General features: G+C 40.0%; 1 protein-coding gene across 1 annotated transcript in view; it reads right to left on the reverse strand.

Moving 5' to 3' along the window:
• Window positions 1–18,199, reverse strand: part of psme4b (proteasome activator subunit 4b) — a 42,531-nt gene that overhangs the window by 13,679 nt on the left and 10,653 nt on the right. Inside the window, exons 14-32 of the mRNA XM_075457353.1 lie at window positions 17,011–17,075; window positions 16,640–16,790; window positions 14,662–14,760; window positions 14,297–14,366; window positions 12,309–12,376; window positions 11,604–11,807; window positions 8,010–8,167; window positions 7,646–7,741; window positions 7,500–7,555; window positions 7,316–7,372; window positions 7,153–7,208; window positions 6,952–7,050; window positions 6,793–6,855; window positions 6,600–6,695; window positions 6,317–6,448; window positions 1,938–2,147; window positions 1,721–1,851; window positions 1,506–1,559; window positions 1,194–1,323 (exon numbers count right to left, since the gene is read on the reverse strand). Of these exons, the coding sequence (XP_075313468.1) occupies window positions 1,194–1,323; window positions 1,506–1,559; window positions 1,721–1,851; window positions 1,938–2,147; window positions 6,317–6,448; window positions 6,600–6,695; window positions 6,793–6,855; window positions 6,952–7,050; window positions 7,153–7,208; window positions 7,316–7,372; window positions 7,500–7,555; window positions 7,646–7,741; window positions 8,010–8,167; window positions 11,604–11,807; window positions 12,309–12,376; window positions 14,297–14,366; window positions 14,662–14,760; window positions 16,640–16,790; window positions 17,011–17,075 (1,995 nt within the window). The remainder of the gene's footprint in view (window positions 1–1,193; window positions 1,324–1,505; window positions 1,560–1,720; window positions 1,852–1,937; window positions 2,148–6,316; window positions 6,449–6,599; window positions 6,696–6,792; window positions 6,856–6,951; window positions 7,051–7,152; window positions 7,209–7,315; window positions 7,373–7,499; window positions 7,556–7,645; window positions 7,742–8,009; window positions 8,168–11,603; window positions 11,808–12,308; window positions 12,377–14,296; window positions 14,367–14,661; window positions 14,761–16,639; window positions 16,791–17,010; window positions 17,076–18,199) is intronic.

Below are 18,199 nucleotides of genomic sequence, written 5' to 3' on the forward strand. Positions count from 1 at the left end.
TGCGCAACAGGATGTGCATTCCTGTTTGTAAGTTACATGATAAGGTAATTTACAATTTAAGGTAATTTAAGCAACGGACAGAGTAAATATGAGCCAATGTTCAAAGTGTGAGGCTCTTGTGTTTTCGTAGCAGCTGCTGTCTGGCTTGTTTAGAGCATCTGTTCTGTCTGATAGAATACTGATGTTAATGATTTATACAAGATTTGATTGGTTGGACTGAAGTATTATCAACACCTGTTGGAAGGTGCCATTATGAAACAAGACATATCAAGATATACATTGCTCGCTTATTGTAACTGACTTTTTCACAACAGAAGACAGAGCAAGTAACTTAATTTGAAGTTAGTCTTTCAACAAAAAGCATATGGCTGCTAAGAAAGACATGCATTCAGTTTTCTATTTGGTTTTTCAAAAGGGATGTAGTTGTTTTTTTTCTCTAGCTCCTCTGTGTCTTTATATATGTTCCTGATTAAATAAAATATAAATCATATGAAATAAGTATGGTGCATAATTTGTTAAGTTGTAATTTTGTTCATATGAAAGTAAAGAGACAGGTATGGAAAGCCTGTGTTACAATTTCTGGCACCAGACCAGAACATATAAGGGAAAGCTCTTTCTGTAGCAAAGTTAGCATCAAGATGCTCAGATCAGCAGAAGCAAGACAAGTTACATATTTACATATCATAGTTACACATGATTTTGTATCTTTAGGGACAACTCACTGCACTATATAAGTAAGGAAGTTTTTCACACGTCCTGCTGGACAAGAACTGATGATAATCATGTATCTGCTACTTGCTTGTATTAATGTGTCCTGGTTGAAGTCTCATGATGTCTTTTTCTCTCTTTCTTTGGAAAAGAATAATCAATAAATATCCTCCTTTCAATATACTTAGGGTGAAAATGGGACACAGCATCTGTGTTTAAACCACAACAATGTTTGAATCTATATGTGATTTAATATCTATGCTTACAGGTTTCTTCAGCATTAGAAACCAAGGGAGATTTGTGTGTTTGAGGCTCAATTTTATATCTGAAAAAACTAATGGGAAAAAGCTTTTAGCCAACCCATTTCCATTTTTATAACCAAAGGGAACAAAATACCTTACATGCAATGTTTAAATATCATCCCCACAAAAAAACAAACAAAAAACCTCACACACGCACACACACACACACACACAGGTCCAGACCTTGCGTATGCTGATGGAGTCATGTACAAGGCTCTGTGTGAAGTAGAGGACAGCATCAGGGGGGAGCGGGTGATCGTCCCTCAGCAGGAGAGCCAACAAATCTGTGGCCATGTGCTCAAACTTCCAGGGTCTGAAACACAAGCAGAAGGCATGCAAACACGTATTAAAATGAGTAATTTCATTTTTAATGTAATTTTTTCACTGATTATCTGTATTTACAGCCGGAAATCTCTCAGTTGAGGCTGTCAAAGTTCTGTCAAAACTTTAAGAGAAGCAAAACATGTAAAGTTTACAGATGAGGGGGGGACATACAAGTCTCTGTCTTCAAGGCAGTCCAAGAGGTCATTGACAAGCTTCTCATATTTCCTGTACAAAAGAAAAACAAACCTCGGTCAGTTGTACTTCTAGTAATTCTTGTGATAGTAAGAGAAAACATTAAAACACAAGGTGAAATGGCTCTCTTGCTCCTGTGTAACCTCGAGAAGAACAACAACAAAAATAACAACACCCGTTGTTTATATTCCTACCGTGCAGCGACCACATTTCTAATTCGCTGGCGCTGAATCCCCTCCTTCATCTCCTCTTTGGATGGCACCTCTAACCAAGGCCTGGGAGTTTGTGCCATTTCATAGCCTATTTCAACACATCTCTCAGACACCTACATGCCCAAAAATGGACAAATACAGAAGTTAGCAAAAGCATTTCAGGTGATGGTAGCATGTTATTAATGGACACATTGCTCACAGTGAAGAAGATCCCAATGGTGTCGTGCTGGCGGTGGATCCTGTCAGTGATGTCATCAAGCAAGCGACCGATGGACGGCTTCTCCAGGGTCATGGATGGTGACAAACCACAGCGGACCAGAGCAGGCCACACCTCCCCCACACAGTCCCAATCCCTTCCACTGGCCAGACAAAAACCACTATGTGCACCCAGAAGGCAGTACAGAGCACCCTGATGAAGACATACACACTGATTACCATCAAATGAGCAAAAAAATCAGTTGTGTCTGATTTGAGATTGGGGCTCAATTTCCTATTAAATATGCCGCAAGGAGCTGTTAAAGCCAGATACATTTCAAAAGTGCATCATAGACATGTGGCTTTTGGTTATATTTAAATGACATCGCTAGCACTTCAAATCTGGAGATGCTGATCAGCTGTTTATTGGAACATTCAAAAGATCTTCGTCAAATTTCAAAGCCAGTCACATTAACACACTATATAGAGGTGTAGAAGCTGTCATGAGTTATATTTTCATTTATATTACTCCCCAGAGGAGAAAGAGAATACTACAGAATGGGCATTAACTTCACTATTCTTGTTAGGTTTAATGGCTCTCTTCAAGTGAATTAGTGACATTAGTTATGACATTAGTCTTATCAACCAATGCTACTGAAGACTGGAAGTTACGTGAACAGATTCAGAATTAATTTCATACAATGTGTGCCCATTTTCACTGCTCTTTTAACTATGCAGCATGAAGCTTGTCCGAGTGTACTTTGTTTGTAGCAAGCAGTCACAATGTAAAGTGTAAATCTGAATAAACCCTCTTATTCATTTCATCATTTCAGTGAACAGTGTCTGTACAGTGTCAGATCCCAAACACCTCAGAGTTAAAGCTATCATGTAGGAATGGGAGGAAATTCCTCAACGCCTATGAGCAGAACTAATCAACAATTGCTGAAAATATTTAGTTGCAGTTATTGTTACCCACGGGCACTGCATGAAAAGAGGGATTTGCGGATGTATGTGGCCCCTTACATGTCCGCATATGTTAAGCCCCTGCATTTGCGGTGGTAAAAGTGAAAACTTGGCCCAAATTGTCGCAAATTGACCTGGCAACTGCTCCCCCATGCCCCCCTCCCCTCCCCTACTTAGGAGAGCCTTTAATATGTAAATGACAGTGATCAGGTCAGGAGCTGCCACAGTCATTTTCAAGTGGGGTGGGGTGAGGTGAGGTGGGGGGTGGGCAGGCCTGTTTCTACACGTTCACTATCACCTCCAACTCCAGCCAAGTTTGTTGCTGTGTTGTCTTGAAAAAGAAGAGGTGCACGCTGTCTGCTGGTGACAGGTGATGCATATCTGGTTTTTTTTCTCCCAAACACCTCTTTTGTAACCGCTTTTTGTGGGCAAAATTCAAGGATTCAAGGTTTCAAAGGTTTATTGTCATATGTGCAGTTAGAAACGTGTTTCCCTGAACAATGAAATTATTTTCTTTGTTGCCCGCACTGGATGTCCAAATGTATAATAATAAAGATAAGATAAAGATAAAATAAGCATGCAACAGCAATATTCTAAAAGGTTTCTTAAATAAAATAGAAATATAGAAATAAAAATATAGAAATCTGGCCTGTATACATAATGTGCAGTAGTGCGCTCAGTGTTTTATTGTGTATGGCTTAATTCGGTGTCACAATGGTCACAATATCGCCGAGGTCTTTTCTTTGTCCTTGCAGAGTCCATTTTTGTGTCAAAACAGTGCAAATTGCCAGCTGTGGTCAGACAACATTAAATAGCAAAAGGACGGGAGGTTGTCTCGCGAGTATTCCGTGTAATGACGTATACGCATATGATTGGTGGAGCTTAACGGCTCGCATAAGCTCTCGTTCAATCACGTATGAGAAACATTGTGTCGTGCGTGTAAACAAAAAGTTTAAGGAGCAAATCTGGCGGCAGAAAGACAGACAGAAAGGCAGACAGAGTCCCGTACTGTGAAAACTGCCCTGGTTTGTGCAATACAATGGCTGGAAGACGACTAGCTTTCAACTCCCCAGCAACTCTCTGCGGGTCTACAGGTTTGTGTGTTTTTTTCTACTTGCACATGACCATTTGATTGTTTAATTTTAGTCTTGTTGACACTGTACAGCACTTGGGACAGTTCTCGCTGATTTTAAATGTGCTGTATATTAAACTTACTTACTCACTTGCTTACAGGCAGATAAAATGAAAGTCTTGTTGAATGCTATGACCGGGATGTCTCGTATGGTGGCCAGCACTGTGGATACGGTCGTGGAGAGGGTGCTGGAGGGAATCGACCAGAGATTCGCTAGGTTGGAGGTAAGATGGCCGTCGAGAACGGACTGAAGTTACATTCCAGAGAAGTTGAAGAGCGCACCCCCAAGAGAAGGCGGATACAGAATCCGAAAATCGCGGTAAGAGTAGGTTATTGACTGTGGCTTTAGGCTAAACTCAACTTAATTGTGTCCATCACGTGAAAACCAGTGTGAGTTGCTTTATTTAAAAAAATGAATTTCGTGTTTTCAATTTATAGGAAGCAGTTCGCCGCCTGCATAACTCACCGTGGCATTATAATCCAGGTCAAGGGTAAGAATAAGTGAATGTTCTCCCAATATCTAGTTGAGTTGGACCCGATGTTACGTTAATGCAGTTTTTTTTATTAACCATAGGCCTTTTGTTTTTACAGGCTACTGTCACCTCACAATATGGATGTAACGAGTCGCTTGAAGGAGGCGGTGTCAAACAGTCCGAACTTCAGAGAGGCAGACGGGGACACTATCGAGGGTGAGCGGCGCTGGCTTTTACCACGGCTGGCACTGATACTTTTAAGCACTGGTCATTTTATTCATTCCTCTTGTTGTTGTTTTTTAGCTGCGTGACGGACCTGTGTGCTGTGCTACAGGCGCGTCTTGAAGCCAACCCGAAATACTCACAGTCTCACCACAGAAGAGTGAAAGAGAGTAAGAACATATACGCTGTCAATATGACTTTTGTTACTTTATAGACAAGTTGTCAATATGCTGTGCATGGATAGACTATGTTTTGATTATTTATTGGTTATTCCAACAGCTCCCAGAAGCCAGCTTCTGATCCAGGATGAGGACGTCTGACAACTCCCGCAGACCGGAGTAATGCGAAGAATGCGGATTCCAAACGGCGGCGTTTAGGCTTATTGTGTATATTGTAGGCTACAGCAGTGTGTGTATATAGTTTTCAATTCTTTATTATCAACATGGTTCTTATTACAATGTAAGCTATGTACATTGTGTGGTGTGGCAATAAAAGCGCTTTAAAAAAAAAAAAGTTTCCTTTTTCATTCTCAATAGAATCACGTCATTCATGCCTGCATTAGCCTGGTCATAGTGCAGCTTATAAGAATGACGTGAATATATGAAGTACACAAACATCCCAGGAATATTAGTAATCATAATCACAATTATTAATCATAATTACTGAATGATATGCCCATATAAAGTATGCATATATTAACCTTATTGGCCAATGGGCGGACAGCTTTACAGGAGCTTTTTTATGTAATCACGTGCCTTTTTCGTCCAATACCAGCGAGGCCAGTGAGAGGTCCAGGCACTTTCACAGCGGGGTGCTAATCGCTGGGCCATTAGCACCCCGCTGTGAGAGCCCGCCGCGAGTCGGGTTCGTTTCCGACGATTTTCGGGCTCAACAAACTTAAAGTTTGTCTGCCTGCAAGCGCCCAGGTGCGTCCGAAAATTAGGCAAATTCGCGGAAGTTCACTGCCGTCCACAGTGACACAAATCCCTCTTTTCGTGCAGTGGGGGGTACTTCAGAACTCTGCTCCGTGCTTTTTACACAGATGAAAGAAAGGTATAGCTTCCGTAGTTTTGTGACAACATTGCAAAGAGTTAGCATTATGCACAATAACTACAATTATCTTTATTGTTTTAAAACAGTTAACTAATTTTTTCAAAAAAAGGTTTACAACGAAAATGTTTTTTTTTTACCAGTAGGAAGTGTAAGAAAAAATCCAGAGTGTGGAAATAAGCCTATGAAAGCGTAATAAAGTATGACACTAATCTTGCCTTTCCACCTTCCAGAGAAGCCCTATAGCACTGTTTCCCTGACAGTATGTTACCTCTAACCCTCCATCTGCAGCCTGGCCCTGGGGATAGTTAGCAAAAACTGATCAGCAAAGTGTGAAAAGAGAGAAGGGCAACAACGTGGGTTGAGACCCACCCGCCTAAAGATAATGCAGTAAAACTTTAAAATCAATGCAGATGTTTACACCGAGACCAATGCAGCCAACAAATACATACTAAGAATGCAGCTACTTTCATCTTCAGCACCACGGAGAGTGAACACAATTAGTATGCGTTGAATGGGTATGCGGGAGTGTGTGGATGATACCTTGAACTGTTGCTCTGTGACTGTGGTGAGCTGTGGTGACAGCATTAGTAAGATGCGGGGAATTATGTCTCTGTAAGAGAAGCTAAAGGTTCCCATTGCGGTCATCAGCACATTCTGTGCCTTGCTGCGTACCTGCAAGGGCACAAACGCACACGCAGTCACATACATGCACATGTATACATCTACAGTGTTTCCACTTCAACCCTGTGTCTATGTGAACAGAAGCTGTGAAAATAAGAATCAGCTGACATTGTATATATAATTTGTCAGTTTTTCTTTTTACCTGGCTGTAAGTGCTGGTAGAAAGCAGCAGGAGATCACAGAGCAGCTCCTGATGAACCACTTTATATTCACTGCCCTCGACCACCAGCTTTCTCATCTGCTCAAACAAAAATACAATTTTCAAAACATACAAATTCAGAGAGTCTGTTTCATGTCATGAATGACCCCGCATGTTTATGTGTCATCAAACGCACCTCATGTTGGAGTAAAACCCGATCAATGAGCAGCGCTCTAATGTGCTGCTTTTTCCCAAGAATCTGCAGAAGTAAGGGCAAAAGGTTTAAATCTCCCTGCAAGTGACTTATTGAATCTGACAACAACCAGTGACCTTATGCCTTTTTTTTCCAACTCACCCTGTTTTCCATGGACTTCTTCACAAGAGTGAAGCTTTTCCAGCGTGAGTCAAACTCCTTCTTGTGAGTGCCGCGGAAAAACACGAGGTCACTGATAATCTGTAGTCAGACAAGCAAAGGGCAATGTGAGACTTTCACAGGCCTACTGCAGGATGTATTAAGAGCGTTTTATATAATAGAAACATTACAAGGACTAGGCACCTTAATGATGACAAAAAGTGACTTTGTATCGTCCTCCGAGTGCTCCAAGATGTGATCTGGATTGGAAAAAGTGGATAGAAATGAATTGTGCATTGCGGTCACATTTTTAAATAGAGTGAGAAGTTTAGAGCTGGAGTGTGCTGAAGTTAAAATCTTCACTCACGAAGCAGCAGTCTCATGGTTTGGCAGATGGACTCTCTATAGTTCTCCCGTGATTCATCTGGAGGGGAGGAGACACACAGACGTCCCGTATGGACACAGAATGCAGGATGAGCTGCCTCATCGCCCACTGAGACTGATGGGAGAGTGACTGCTTGTGCACGTGTGCTGTGTGGCTGTTTGCTTACCGTACTCAACACCTACATGCAGCTTGATCTCCCCCAGATTCACCATAGAGGGCACCCTGAGAAGTAGCAAAAAGTGAGAGGCAAAATGTGACAAGTCTGCATGAAAATGTGTGTTTCCATATTAGTGTGCACAGCTGTAGCCTCACAGGTCAGGTACGTGCAGTCCATCCAAAGGGGACAGCAGGCTTCCAGCTCCAAGAAGGCAGTGCTGCACAATAGCAAGACTCTGCAACAGCTCCTCCCTGTGAATGAAACAGCACATTAAAATCCTCCCATAGCAATGTGTGTGTTTATTTGTGTTATGAATTCGCCTGGGAAGCTCTCTCCTCTGAGTTCTTGATTAGGCTTTGTCAAAAAGGTTAAAAGACTTAGTAAAACAGATGTTATATTGTTTTTTTAGAAGCAGAAACAGCCCATTAATCAGTATGGAGGACTACAGTTTTATTTGTTTTGCCTGTGACTGTGCTGGTTACATGTGAGCATCTAAAACTGAGACAAATGACAGTAAACCTGGTCATTGGCTGATCTCCAGAGACATGGCCTTTGATTCGCTGCAGTTCAGGGTGGAGGAGGCGGAACAACAGATGGAAGACAAAGTTCTCCTCCTCTTGGCTCGGCACGTGCCAACACACGCCCAAAGCTGCCACATCTCCGGCTCTACCCCAGTCCTGGAGAAGGAGGCACAGAAAGTTGTAGTGTTGTTGCCACTTTTTCCACTGGGACAACTGGCAGGCTCAACCAGTCAGCTTCAAAACCACAGATGTACCAACTATTGGTATTTGAATATTCAAAACACATGAAAAGGATAACGGCACAACTCAGTGGAAAGAAGAACACGCTGTTAAGATGCAGACTGATCTACTGTTGGATGACAGACCAGCAGATGGACGCAACTGGCAAAAGATCTAAAAAAAATTAAAGAAATTAAATGAAAATCAAATGTAAGCAAAACATAAATCAATGACCTTGACTTGCAGACTGACAGATGTTTAAACTGTGAGATTCAGCAAGTGAAAGCTGCTACAATTACTACTAAAAATCAAGTCAGAAAGACCCTTCTTAAAAGCGTCTGCACAGAATATTGACCAAATACTTGAAAGGTTCTTAAAAATAAAAGGAAAAAGCAGAGTGATTTTTCACAGAAGCCCTTTTGATATGTCATAACAGGAAATGCACAGGCGTATCAATGATGGCCGCTGTGGTGCATGCTGGTTCATTGTGAAGGTTTATCGGATTATTAAAAAGAACTTAGACATTATTAAAGCTATTAATTGCACTTATGATTTTCATGCTGTGACAAGTCGAATGTCTGCTGTGGAAAAGGTCATTTTCACCAACAGTTTTGCTGTTTGTTAGCTATTTGGTTCACTGGCTTGTTCTTTGTTTAATTGGTCTATGGGGATCAGGGGATTCTGATAAGTTTTTTTCTCTACTTTTTTTGTTATTTTAGTAAGTAAATGTTTAACGTCTTAAGTTTCCAATATTTGCAAATTCAAAGTTGTAGTAGGTGGAAATCCATCCATCCATTTTCTATACCACTGAATCCGTCGGTCGGGTCGCGGGGGGGCTGGAGCCTATCCCAGCGGTCAATGGGCGAGAGGCAAGGTACACCCTGGACAGGCTGCCAGTGTAGGTGGAAATATTTTCTTTAAATTGGAAAATAAATCAACAATCACCCTGTAACAATTTGTAATCCAAGAGGTCTGACAGAACAACTACACAAACACATCTCCTGTAGGCTCTGTTTTAGCCTGCAGAAATGTTCATGTCGTATCAGTTGTGTTTGCCAAATCATAGGTCTTGTCAGCCAGGAGTCACTGTCGGTCACTCTACAAAGGCAGATGTGCATGCATACGTTGAGCCACACATAATGGCAATAGTACCTTCATGGAAAGTGTATCAACAACGACAAAACCTTTCAGTGATGGCGAGAACTCAGCGATTACACTGGACTAAAGATGGATTCCGAGCTAGCTCCGCACTTCTACTGGACAGGGAAGCCTCTAATCTCGTGACCCAACAATGTCTAAATCTGCTATAGTGGTTTGTTGCAAGCTGATAAGCACAATATGTGCCTGTGTTGGTTGCTGCTAATAGTATAGCATTCTCTTGAAAAGTCAAGTCAAAACTATGCTGCAGTGGTGGCTAACATAATTCACCTCTTGTTTGGGTTGCAAATGTCCCAAACTCAACAAAGCACTGGGTGAATGGAATCATTACAATGCCTTTGACCACTTTCATTGTACAAAGTCTGTGGAAACTGATGTAAATAGGCTACACGATACAACCAAAGGCTACAAGGCTAGCACTTGAGCTAACCCTATTGGAATAATTTGGGGACACTACCATTAAAGTACTCCACAATTTTACATGGTGGGCATTTGCTACTTAACAAATGTCTTTGATAAATATTAACTACTGCAGCCTCTATGTTGAAAAAAAGAGTTACAATACTGTACTGTAAGAACTATATGGCAGCCTGTTCACATGTGAGTAAATTAGCAAATTAGGCATGGATTTTATGTTGGTGTCAGTGTAAGATGAAATGATGGTGGTCATTGTTTTATCTCCCATGTGCTGTTGCGACAGAGTCGGTGTGTACGGTATGCAACTGGCATTCCGACATCCCGTCACTCAGACATGACGCCACTGCGACATCCCGCCATTCCGACACTTTGATACCACCATTCCGACACTTTGATACCACCATTCCGACACTTGTTGGGAGCTGTCAGGGTCGGACTGGGAAAAAAAATTGCCCCCCCCCCCCCCCCCAGTATTAATTAGTATCTCCAATCTAATTAAATTAATTAATTATTTAAATAAAAATTAAAAAAACGAGCACAGACCGCTCAGTCAATCACACAACCTGACTATCGAATGCCAACAACCACGATCGATCAACACAAACCCAGATGTTTGTAGATGTTAATAGATGTTTATATAGGGACAAAAGAAAGCCTACAGTTTAGGCGAAATTAATTATTATTATTGTTTTTTTGTTGCTAATTTTTGTTGTATTTACCTAATTTTGAATGAAAAGTTAATAAAATGCTGTTGTTGATGTGGATCTTGTTGTTGTGTTGTTTGTTTGCATAGTGATTGTATGAGGATTGCACTTTAAGGTGCCCACTGGTTTCTTTAACCGTTGCTCTTTTTACGAGCAGGGAGGAAGTTCTGTGTGAGTTTATCCCTTAAGATCGGGGCTCACCTTCCTTTGTGGAGATGTCGACGGGCAATATTTTTAACAACAGCAGGTTGCGTGTCTTCCGACAGTTGTCACAGCCTTGAATGCGTGATGAAGATTGTAACTCTGCGCACCCCAATTGAAAACTGAAACCAACATTTAAATTTGGTATTCCTTTTGCAGCCACGTGCATTTATCTAACCTGCTGTCCCCTCCACAAGCACAAGGCATGCATGAATTAATTGAAGTCATCTCCGATTCTGTGTGGGCTGCGATCTTGTTAATGATTGAAATACGTCATGAAGCTTTTCGTTAAATTACATTTGATTTGTATAGGCCTAATATCGAAAAACTTGCACAAGATTTGATCTTTTTTTGCATCTTAACTCCCACGGTAACATAGGCTACACATTGCATTTGCTGGTTTTCTGGTGCTGTGCTGTCTTTGTGATGCGCATCTCCGCTTCACTTTGACAGCATTCTCAGTGGTTTAAGGTAAAATAAATTGAGGCAATTGTCACAAAAAACAAATAGCATCCGTTTTACACTGCAAAATGAAATATTGGCTACACAACGAGCCCCTCGTCAGCCCTCATCATCAGTAAATTTCTGAGTGGGTGCGATCAGTCTTGCCTGACTTGCGTGTTGGAATGTCTGTCTCTCGGGCATTTGGTGCAGCTCTATTATTGCATGGCGAGCTGTCCACGCGTGTGGTGCTGAAATCGCGTGTCGGAATGGTGGTATGTTGAAAAGAAAAAATCATACCGCCATTCCGACAAAAGAAAAAATGAAATTCGGAATGACGGGACGTTTCATTTCTTAAAAAAAATGTCACCATTCCGACAATTGAACGTCACTGTCGGAATGTCGGTATGTCGGAATGGCAGCATGTAACCGGTGTGTACGTGCATTTTTACCCTAATTGGGAGGTCAGTATCGAAGCCTCCTGAGGCGCTGCGGTACTCTTTGGGGTAAATGAGGGACAGCGACCGGAGTGTGTGCTCCAGCAGACTGCAGGCAAGTGTGTACGCCCGCTTACATCGAAGGCGCACACACACACACAGGATCTGTTCCAGGTCCCCTTGGTACTTTAACAGCTGTTCGCCATCCACACGGGTTACCTAAAAACATCACACACACACACACAGGTGAGAACGTGCACACAGATGCAGTTCATTGGAGAGTTGCACATTAAATAGTGAGGTTCTCCAGTAAATCACAGAGTCTGGCTCACTCTCACTCGATTTAAGTTCGCAGGAGTTATAAAACAAAATTGAAACAGTGTCAATAGGTTCTGGTTAGTGACAAAGCTCTCTGATATTTATGACCACGCAGGGAGCAGACTGCAAAAAATGTCTTTTAGTCATTGTTCTTTTCTCTTTCAGTGTCATTAAAATAATCTTATTTCAAAAGAATCTGTTTCACATTTCCCACTGATTCTTTGCAAAAATGAACAAATAACTACAACTAAAACATGAGAATGGTGCTAAACAAAAACTGATGTGTTCTCTGTTTTCAGTCACTTTGAGAAAAAACACAACCTTAAGACACAGTTCAAACACAAGCAAATTACATGTTTTAGAGCATTGAAGCCTTTGGGGTTTGATAGAGTGTTCTCTAACCTCAGAGAGCAGCTGGAGATTCCACAACAACTCCTTGTCCAGTTCATCTTCATTCTGCAACTCCTCATCTACACACACACATACACAAAATGAAGCTGAGTTATGTCCTGTATTACTCTCCTGACACACTGAGCTCATTCAGCTGAGGTTTGGGGTAGTTTCGGTTTCAAGCCATGCTATCAGATGAGTGGTGGATAGATTTCCATGGAGTTTAGACATTCACAGTCCCTTCAGGAAGGATTTTAGTAATTTTGGCGAATCACTCAGAGGCATTATGTCAAAAACGCTGTTTACTCCCAAATGTCTGTCAAATGAACAACATGTTATGTTGTGTTATGTTATGTTAAATGTTAATTAGCTAATGCTAGTATGTTAACACATTAAGCTAAGTTACTAAATGTCCTGTTTGACATACAAGATGATCACCTTGTTAGTTTTGTCACTGTAAGTATGTTGGCATCCAAAACTTTTAATTAGATCTCTTGCATGACTCAAGTATTCTTTCATTCTGTGGCAATATTGCATATTAAAAATTCTAAGTTAAGCCTTAGCATATCATTCTTTAAGATACAAACAACAAATTTAGTCTCTAACACAAGCAAAAAGAGAAAGCGAAAATGAGCAACCTTGGGCTCCAAGGATAAAACACACTTGTGAGACTTTTGAACTATAATAAGTCTCTTGAGCCCCATCACCTGGACACTGTGAAATTTTGAAGAACTCCAAAGCAGTAACAGCCTTTAACAATGTACAGACAAGGAGGTTATTTGAGGCCTTGATTTATTGGTTAGAACATGTAAGATAACTCGAGTATCATCTAATAGAAACGTAATTTACACTCACAGTGAGTTACACTCATATCCACAGTTAATAAATTCCTTGGGTCTTAAGACCTTAAGACCTTATAATGGCACCCAGAAACCATGGAGATCTGAATGAGGATCTAAAATAGAGGCTAAAAGAAGCCAATGAAACCGGGTAATGTTTTTTTTTTTGTTTGTTTTCCAAAATAGCTTACAGTTTTCATTGTTTATAATGATTAAAGGATGGCAGAGTTGGTGATTTCCCCAGTTACAAGTCCATTCCATCAAAGTTTATGGTTAACTACATAGCCCTCAAGAAATAGTAACTTTTAATCTACTAATATTGTGCTCATGCAGAGTATCATGCAGATAATCTCATCAATAATTTACCAATGTTACAGAAAAGAAAACTAAAATTTACAGATTTTTCAAAGGCACTTCATGACAGTGCAATAGACTAAGAATAATGCAGAATAATGCAGAATAATGCATAACATTACTGTTTTGAGAACAGGGCTGTAACAAGAAAATAAAGACGAAACATGTGAGGTGAATCCGAGGAGCACAGCTAATCATCAAAGCAATCAGTACTGTAGAAAGAAAAGAGGAAAAGAACTAAAGTAAAAACTAGAATGGCTCATCCAAATGACATTGCATGCCTTCCCATTATTAGCAAGTTTGGAGCACAGCTGATGACTGGTTGGTGAGCAAATCAAAGAAAGCACACCCAAACCCTAAGCATAACAATTCATGCCAAACTTTGACCTTCATCTAACCTAAATTCATTCATTTCTGAATCCAGAAACAACAGGACACCCTTAAAGTTTCGATATCTATACTTCAACATGTCAGAGATGTTCTGTTCTCATTTAACAATATTAACAAGGCGGTTTTAATGTTGTGGCTGATAAGTATATTACAGCATTTGTTGGCTAAGTCACCTAGTTAATTAAGATGCTACTGCTTTTTAAATTCATCCCACCTAAAACTAGGTGCTAAAAGGCTAATACTGTAAAACTAAGTAGTTTAAAAACTGCAGATTTATCTGCAGGTTTAATTCTTTATTGACTAAACACTTGAATGAACCTGCTCATTGCTCACAAGAAACTTTGAACAGTCATACAAGTATAATAACATCTTCGCTATACAACAGACTGTTCTACATACACACAGTGTGGTACTGACTGTCAGTAATGTAGGAGATGACGCTGCAGCAGTGAGGGACGAACAGACGGAGCGACTCAGCAGGATGACACTGCAAACACACACACACACACGAGCAAAAGGCATGCAAACGCACGAAGCAAACACATTAACACACTTAGGCACAAACAAATGCATGCAGAAAATAGGCAAATTATGAAAAAAAGAGGAAATGAGCATGCAACCGAAAGTCCTGTTTGACTTGAAAATATTCTGTATTATGCATAATAAATCACAAATCTGCATTTTGTTTTGTTGTTTTTTATGATCTTGAGACAAAAGAAAAACTGCATTATAGTTAAAGGGAAAATTAGATAAATATAACTGCCTGATAAACACACACTTACCTTTGCTGCAGCTCTGCACATGTCAGCCACCATCCTGCCTGACACACACGTCTCAAAGATACTGGAGGTGGCAAAGTTAAACAGCTTCTGCAGCGCGACCTGACGCAAAGGCAACATTAGAAAAGGTCATATGATGGTCATGTGTACGTGTTTTTTGACCCCAAAAGTCTTCATAAATAATTTTAGGGTTTGTCACTAACTGTAAACAAAGTGGCACATTTAAACTAGATGTCCTCCTGCTTACAAACATCTTTGTCATAACTGGGTAATTAACAACAAAATATCTGAGTACTAATAATTAAAAAATATCTACATAACAAAATGTATTCTTTTTTTCATGGTCGCTATTATAATTATAATGACCCTGGGATTCCATCACAGGCAGGTCTATTTGTACAATCTGCCACCAGGCTGCCTGTTATAGAAGCATATCAGAAGCTAATGTTCTTTTGTCTGCCCAGCAGTGCAAATTGCATTCAGGTGGGCAAAATCCCCAGTTATCATGGTCTCTCTTAAGCAATTCACGTCCTTGCCTCAAACTTTTTGATGCTTTTTTATGAAGATAAATCTGTGGTGTCCTATTACTCCAGTTTGTAAAGGTGACCAAATCTTTGGCCATAAGGCACAATGTTGGAACTGGAGTTTAACCATGCTTTTCACTCTATACACTGATGACCGCCATAAAGAGACTGTATCAAGTCAAGACATTTTAAAGTAGCCCGATGATACAGTTCAAATATCTTTAAAGTGACTGAATAACCCTGAGCTACACCAACATGAGATGAGTAAAGTAGTTGAGTGGAGGGTTTACAAATATTCATGAGCTAAATATAAGAGAAAAGAGGAGAGACTGTATTCGGTAGCTGCTGGAATCCTGTTTTACACAATGAGAAAATCCAGTATACAAATATTTGGGTGTAATGATAGACCATCTGTTATCCTGGAATGATCATACTGAAAGTATCTGCAGGAAGACAAAGCATATAATCTATTTCATTTGCTGCCTTAGGTCTTTTGGTGCGAGTAACCAGGTTCTTCTGTTTATAAAGCCACAATAATGAGTTTGTTTAAGTCGTGCAATACCACATGGTACAAGTTTTTGTCCATCACTTGAAGTCAGGACTATACTAACAAATAAAAATATGCTCAAAGATTGTGGGTAAACTGGCACAGAAACTTAATCTTAACCAACTGTTACCAACAAACCAAAAATATATTTAGTTTCAAAGCTAATAGGGTTAGACTGGTTAAACTATTTTTTATGCACAATTTGTAACACTGAATAAGGAGTTTGATTCTAGCTCAAATGCTAATTAAAAAGGGTGTTATCTTTTATAAATGTTTTTATCTCAATATGTTATTACAAATGAAACTCTGATACTAAAATTATTCAAGATCTATATGACAATAAAGCATCATCATCACTGCCCATCTTATCCGTGATTTCTTCCAAATTGAATTGGCAAAACGATTTTAAAGAGCAGAAGGAGGGCTGCCTTTTGGGTAGTTCTGAAAATGTGGTGCAGTGTGACTGGAGGAATTATAAGCACTCTCTTCATTGACTGCAATCAACTCCGGTATGTCTCAGTAAAATCACAAATGAATCAGTGACTAATCAGTTGTCTCGGGTCATCTTTAGGTAATATGCTAAACATTTTACCTCTTGAGAACAGCTAATGTATTGAGAACATAAATAGTCAACCAATAAATATTTGTAATTAAATTTTAATTCCGATTTTGCAAACTCTTTTTATGTAAACCAGCCAAACTGATTCATCTTTGGCTTAAAATGGGGTGCTCGTGTAGGATTCAGTTTCTTATCGTAAGAAGCTGACTGAGAAAATTACTTTAGAAGGCCTTAAAGGTTTGCAGCCTGATTTAAAAACTGATAAAGATGTGTTTACTGAAGGTCATAGTACGGTGAAGTGCTGTTATCTACACCTGTGTGTATCTGTGACAGTGTGTATTCATGCGCTACCTTGTATATTTCTGTGGAGCACTGTGTTAAAATCGTGCTAACAGTGGAGGACAGTCCCAGCTCCACCAGGCTCTCTAAATGAGTCTGGGTATCTGTTTCCGTCTCATCTCTCGTCTGTTCCAGTGTACTGCTGTCTATCAGAGCAAAACACCTGCACAAGCACACAAGGACACACACAAATACACAAACCCACACTTAAAACACTTGTTGGTGGTGAAAATGTCAACAGCGTTATGATTAAAAACCAAAAAGGCTGTTTTACTTGAGAGGCAGAGAGTCTACTGCATTTCAAACAGACAGACACATTCGTATTCAGACACTTACAACAAAGCTTCACAGAGTGACAGTTTGACTTGCTAATTTATCTCTACCTGTCTAGGAACTGCAGAACGAAGTCTTCAAACCCAGCTGAGGCAAAGCACAGATCTTTTTCAATCTGTGGGGAAGAAATGCAGATGATGTATTCGTATAATACCACTGTGCTTTGGAATATTTCTGCTTGTATCAACAGAAGGGAAGGAACTTTTTTAAATGGATGTTTTGACATTTGAGAAATACACTAAATGGAACTGAGCCTTAAGGCAAAAATTCAGATTTTTCCAGTCTGTCTATGTTCTGATACACTCATCTATAAGCATGAACTTTGGGTAATGATGGAAAAAAACAGATCAGAAATCAAAGAAGGCTGAAATGATTTTCATCTGCAGGTTGGCCAGGGTTACCCTGAAAGATTGGCAGAGAGGTTTGGAAAGGCTCAGAGCAGACACGCCGCTCCTCCACTTGAGAAGAGCCACCATTCCCTTATTATGAGACAGTCATCTGGGGGAAGGCCCCGCAGCTGATTCAGGACAAACTGGAGGGATTAAATCGCCCAGCTGGCCAGAGTTAGGAGACATATTGACTTTCTTGAGTATGGAAGAGAAGGTTAGCTAAACAAAAAAGGTTGGAAGAAGGGGGAAACATCTGGCCTGGCAATGGCAGCGTCAAACTGACAAGAAGACTCAAGGAAATTCAAGAACATGGTGCTTCTACACATTAAAAGAACAAAATAAAAAGCAAATTAGGGATGTTTAAAGATTGCGCTGTTTCCAATCTTCTTGCCAAGCTGAGCCGACATCTGCATAGCTACCATACAAACATGAAAGTAATGTCAGTCCTTTCATCTAACTGTCAGAAAGAGAGCAAATAAATGCAATTCCTAAAATGTCAAATCATTAATTAAAATTAGATAAAAGTATTTAAATGATTGCTCTTTTAAAAAGCCTTGTCATATCATTTTCTAGATGTAAAGAGCTCAACGGAAGGCTCTGAATAATAATGATGTAAATGACAAGTTTTGAAGCATGGAAATTCGGAAGAACTGTTGTTCATGAGGTATTTCAGGTTTGGAGGTATAGATAAATAGCAGGCAAGGGTAAATGTCATGGAATGGACAGAAGCTCATTGGTGACACATGTTTATGATAAAAGCAGAACAAGAACAAAAGCCTTTGAGTCAGGTAACTAAAAAGGATAGTGAGTACTACTAAAGAATGGCAATTTAAAAAACTAATTTTAGTAA

The sequence above is a fragment of the Odontesthes bonariensis genome, chromosome 23, assembly GCF_027942865.1.
Source record: "Odontesthes bonariensis isolate fOdoBon6 chromosome 23, fOdoBon6.hap1, whole genome shotgun sequence".
NCBI lineage: Eukaryota > Metazoa > Chordata > Actinopteri > Atheriniformes > Atherinopsidae > Odontesthes > Odontesthes bonariensis.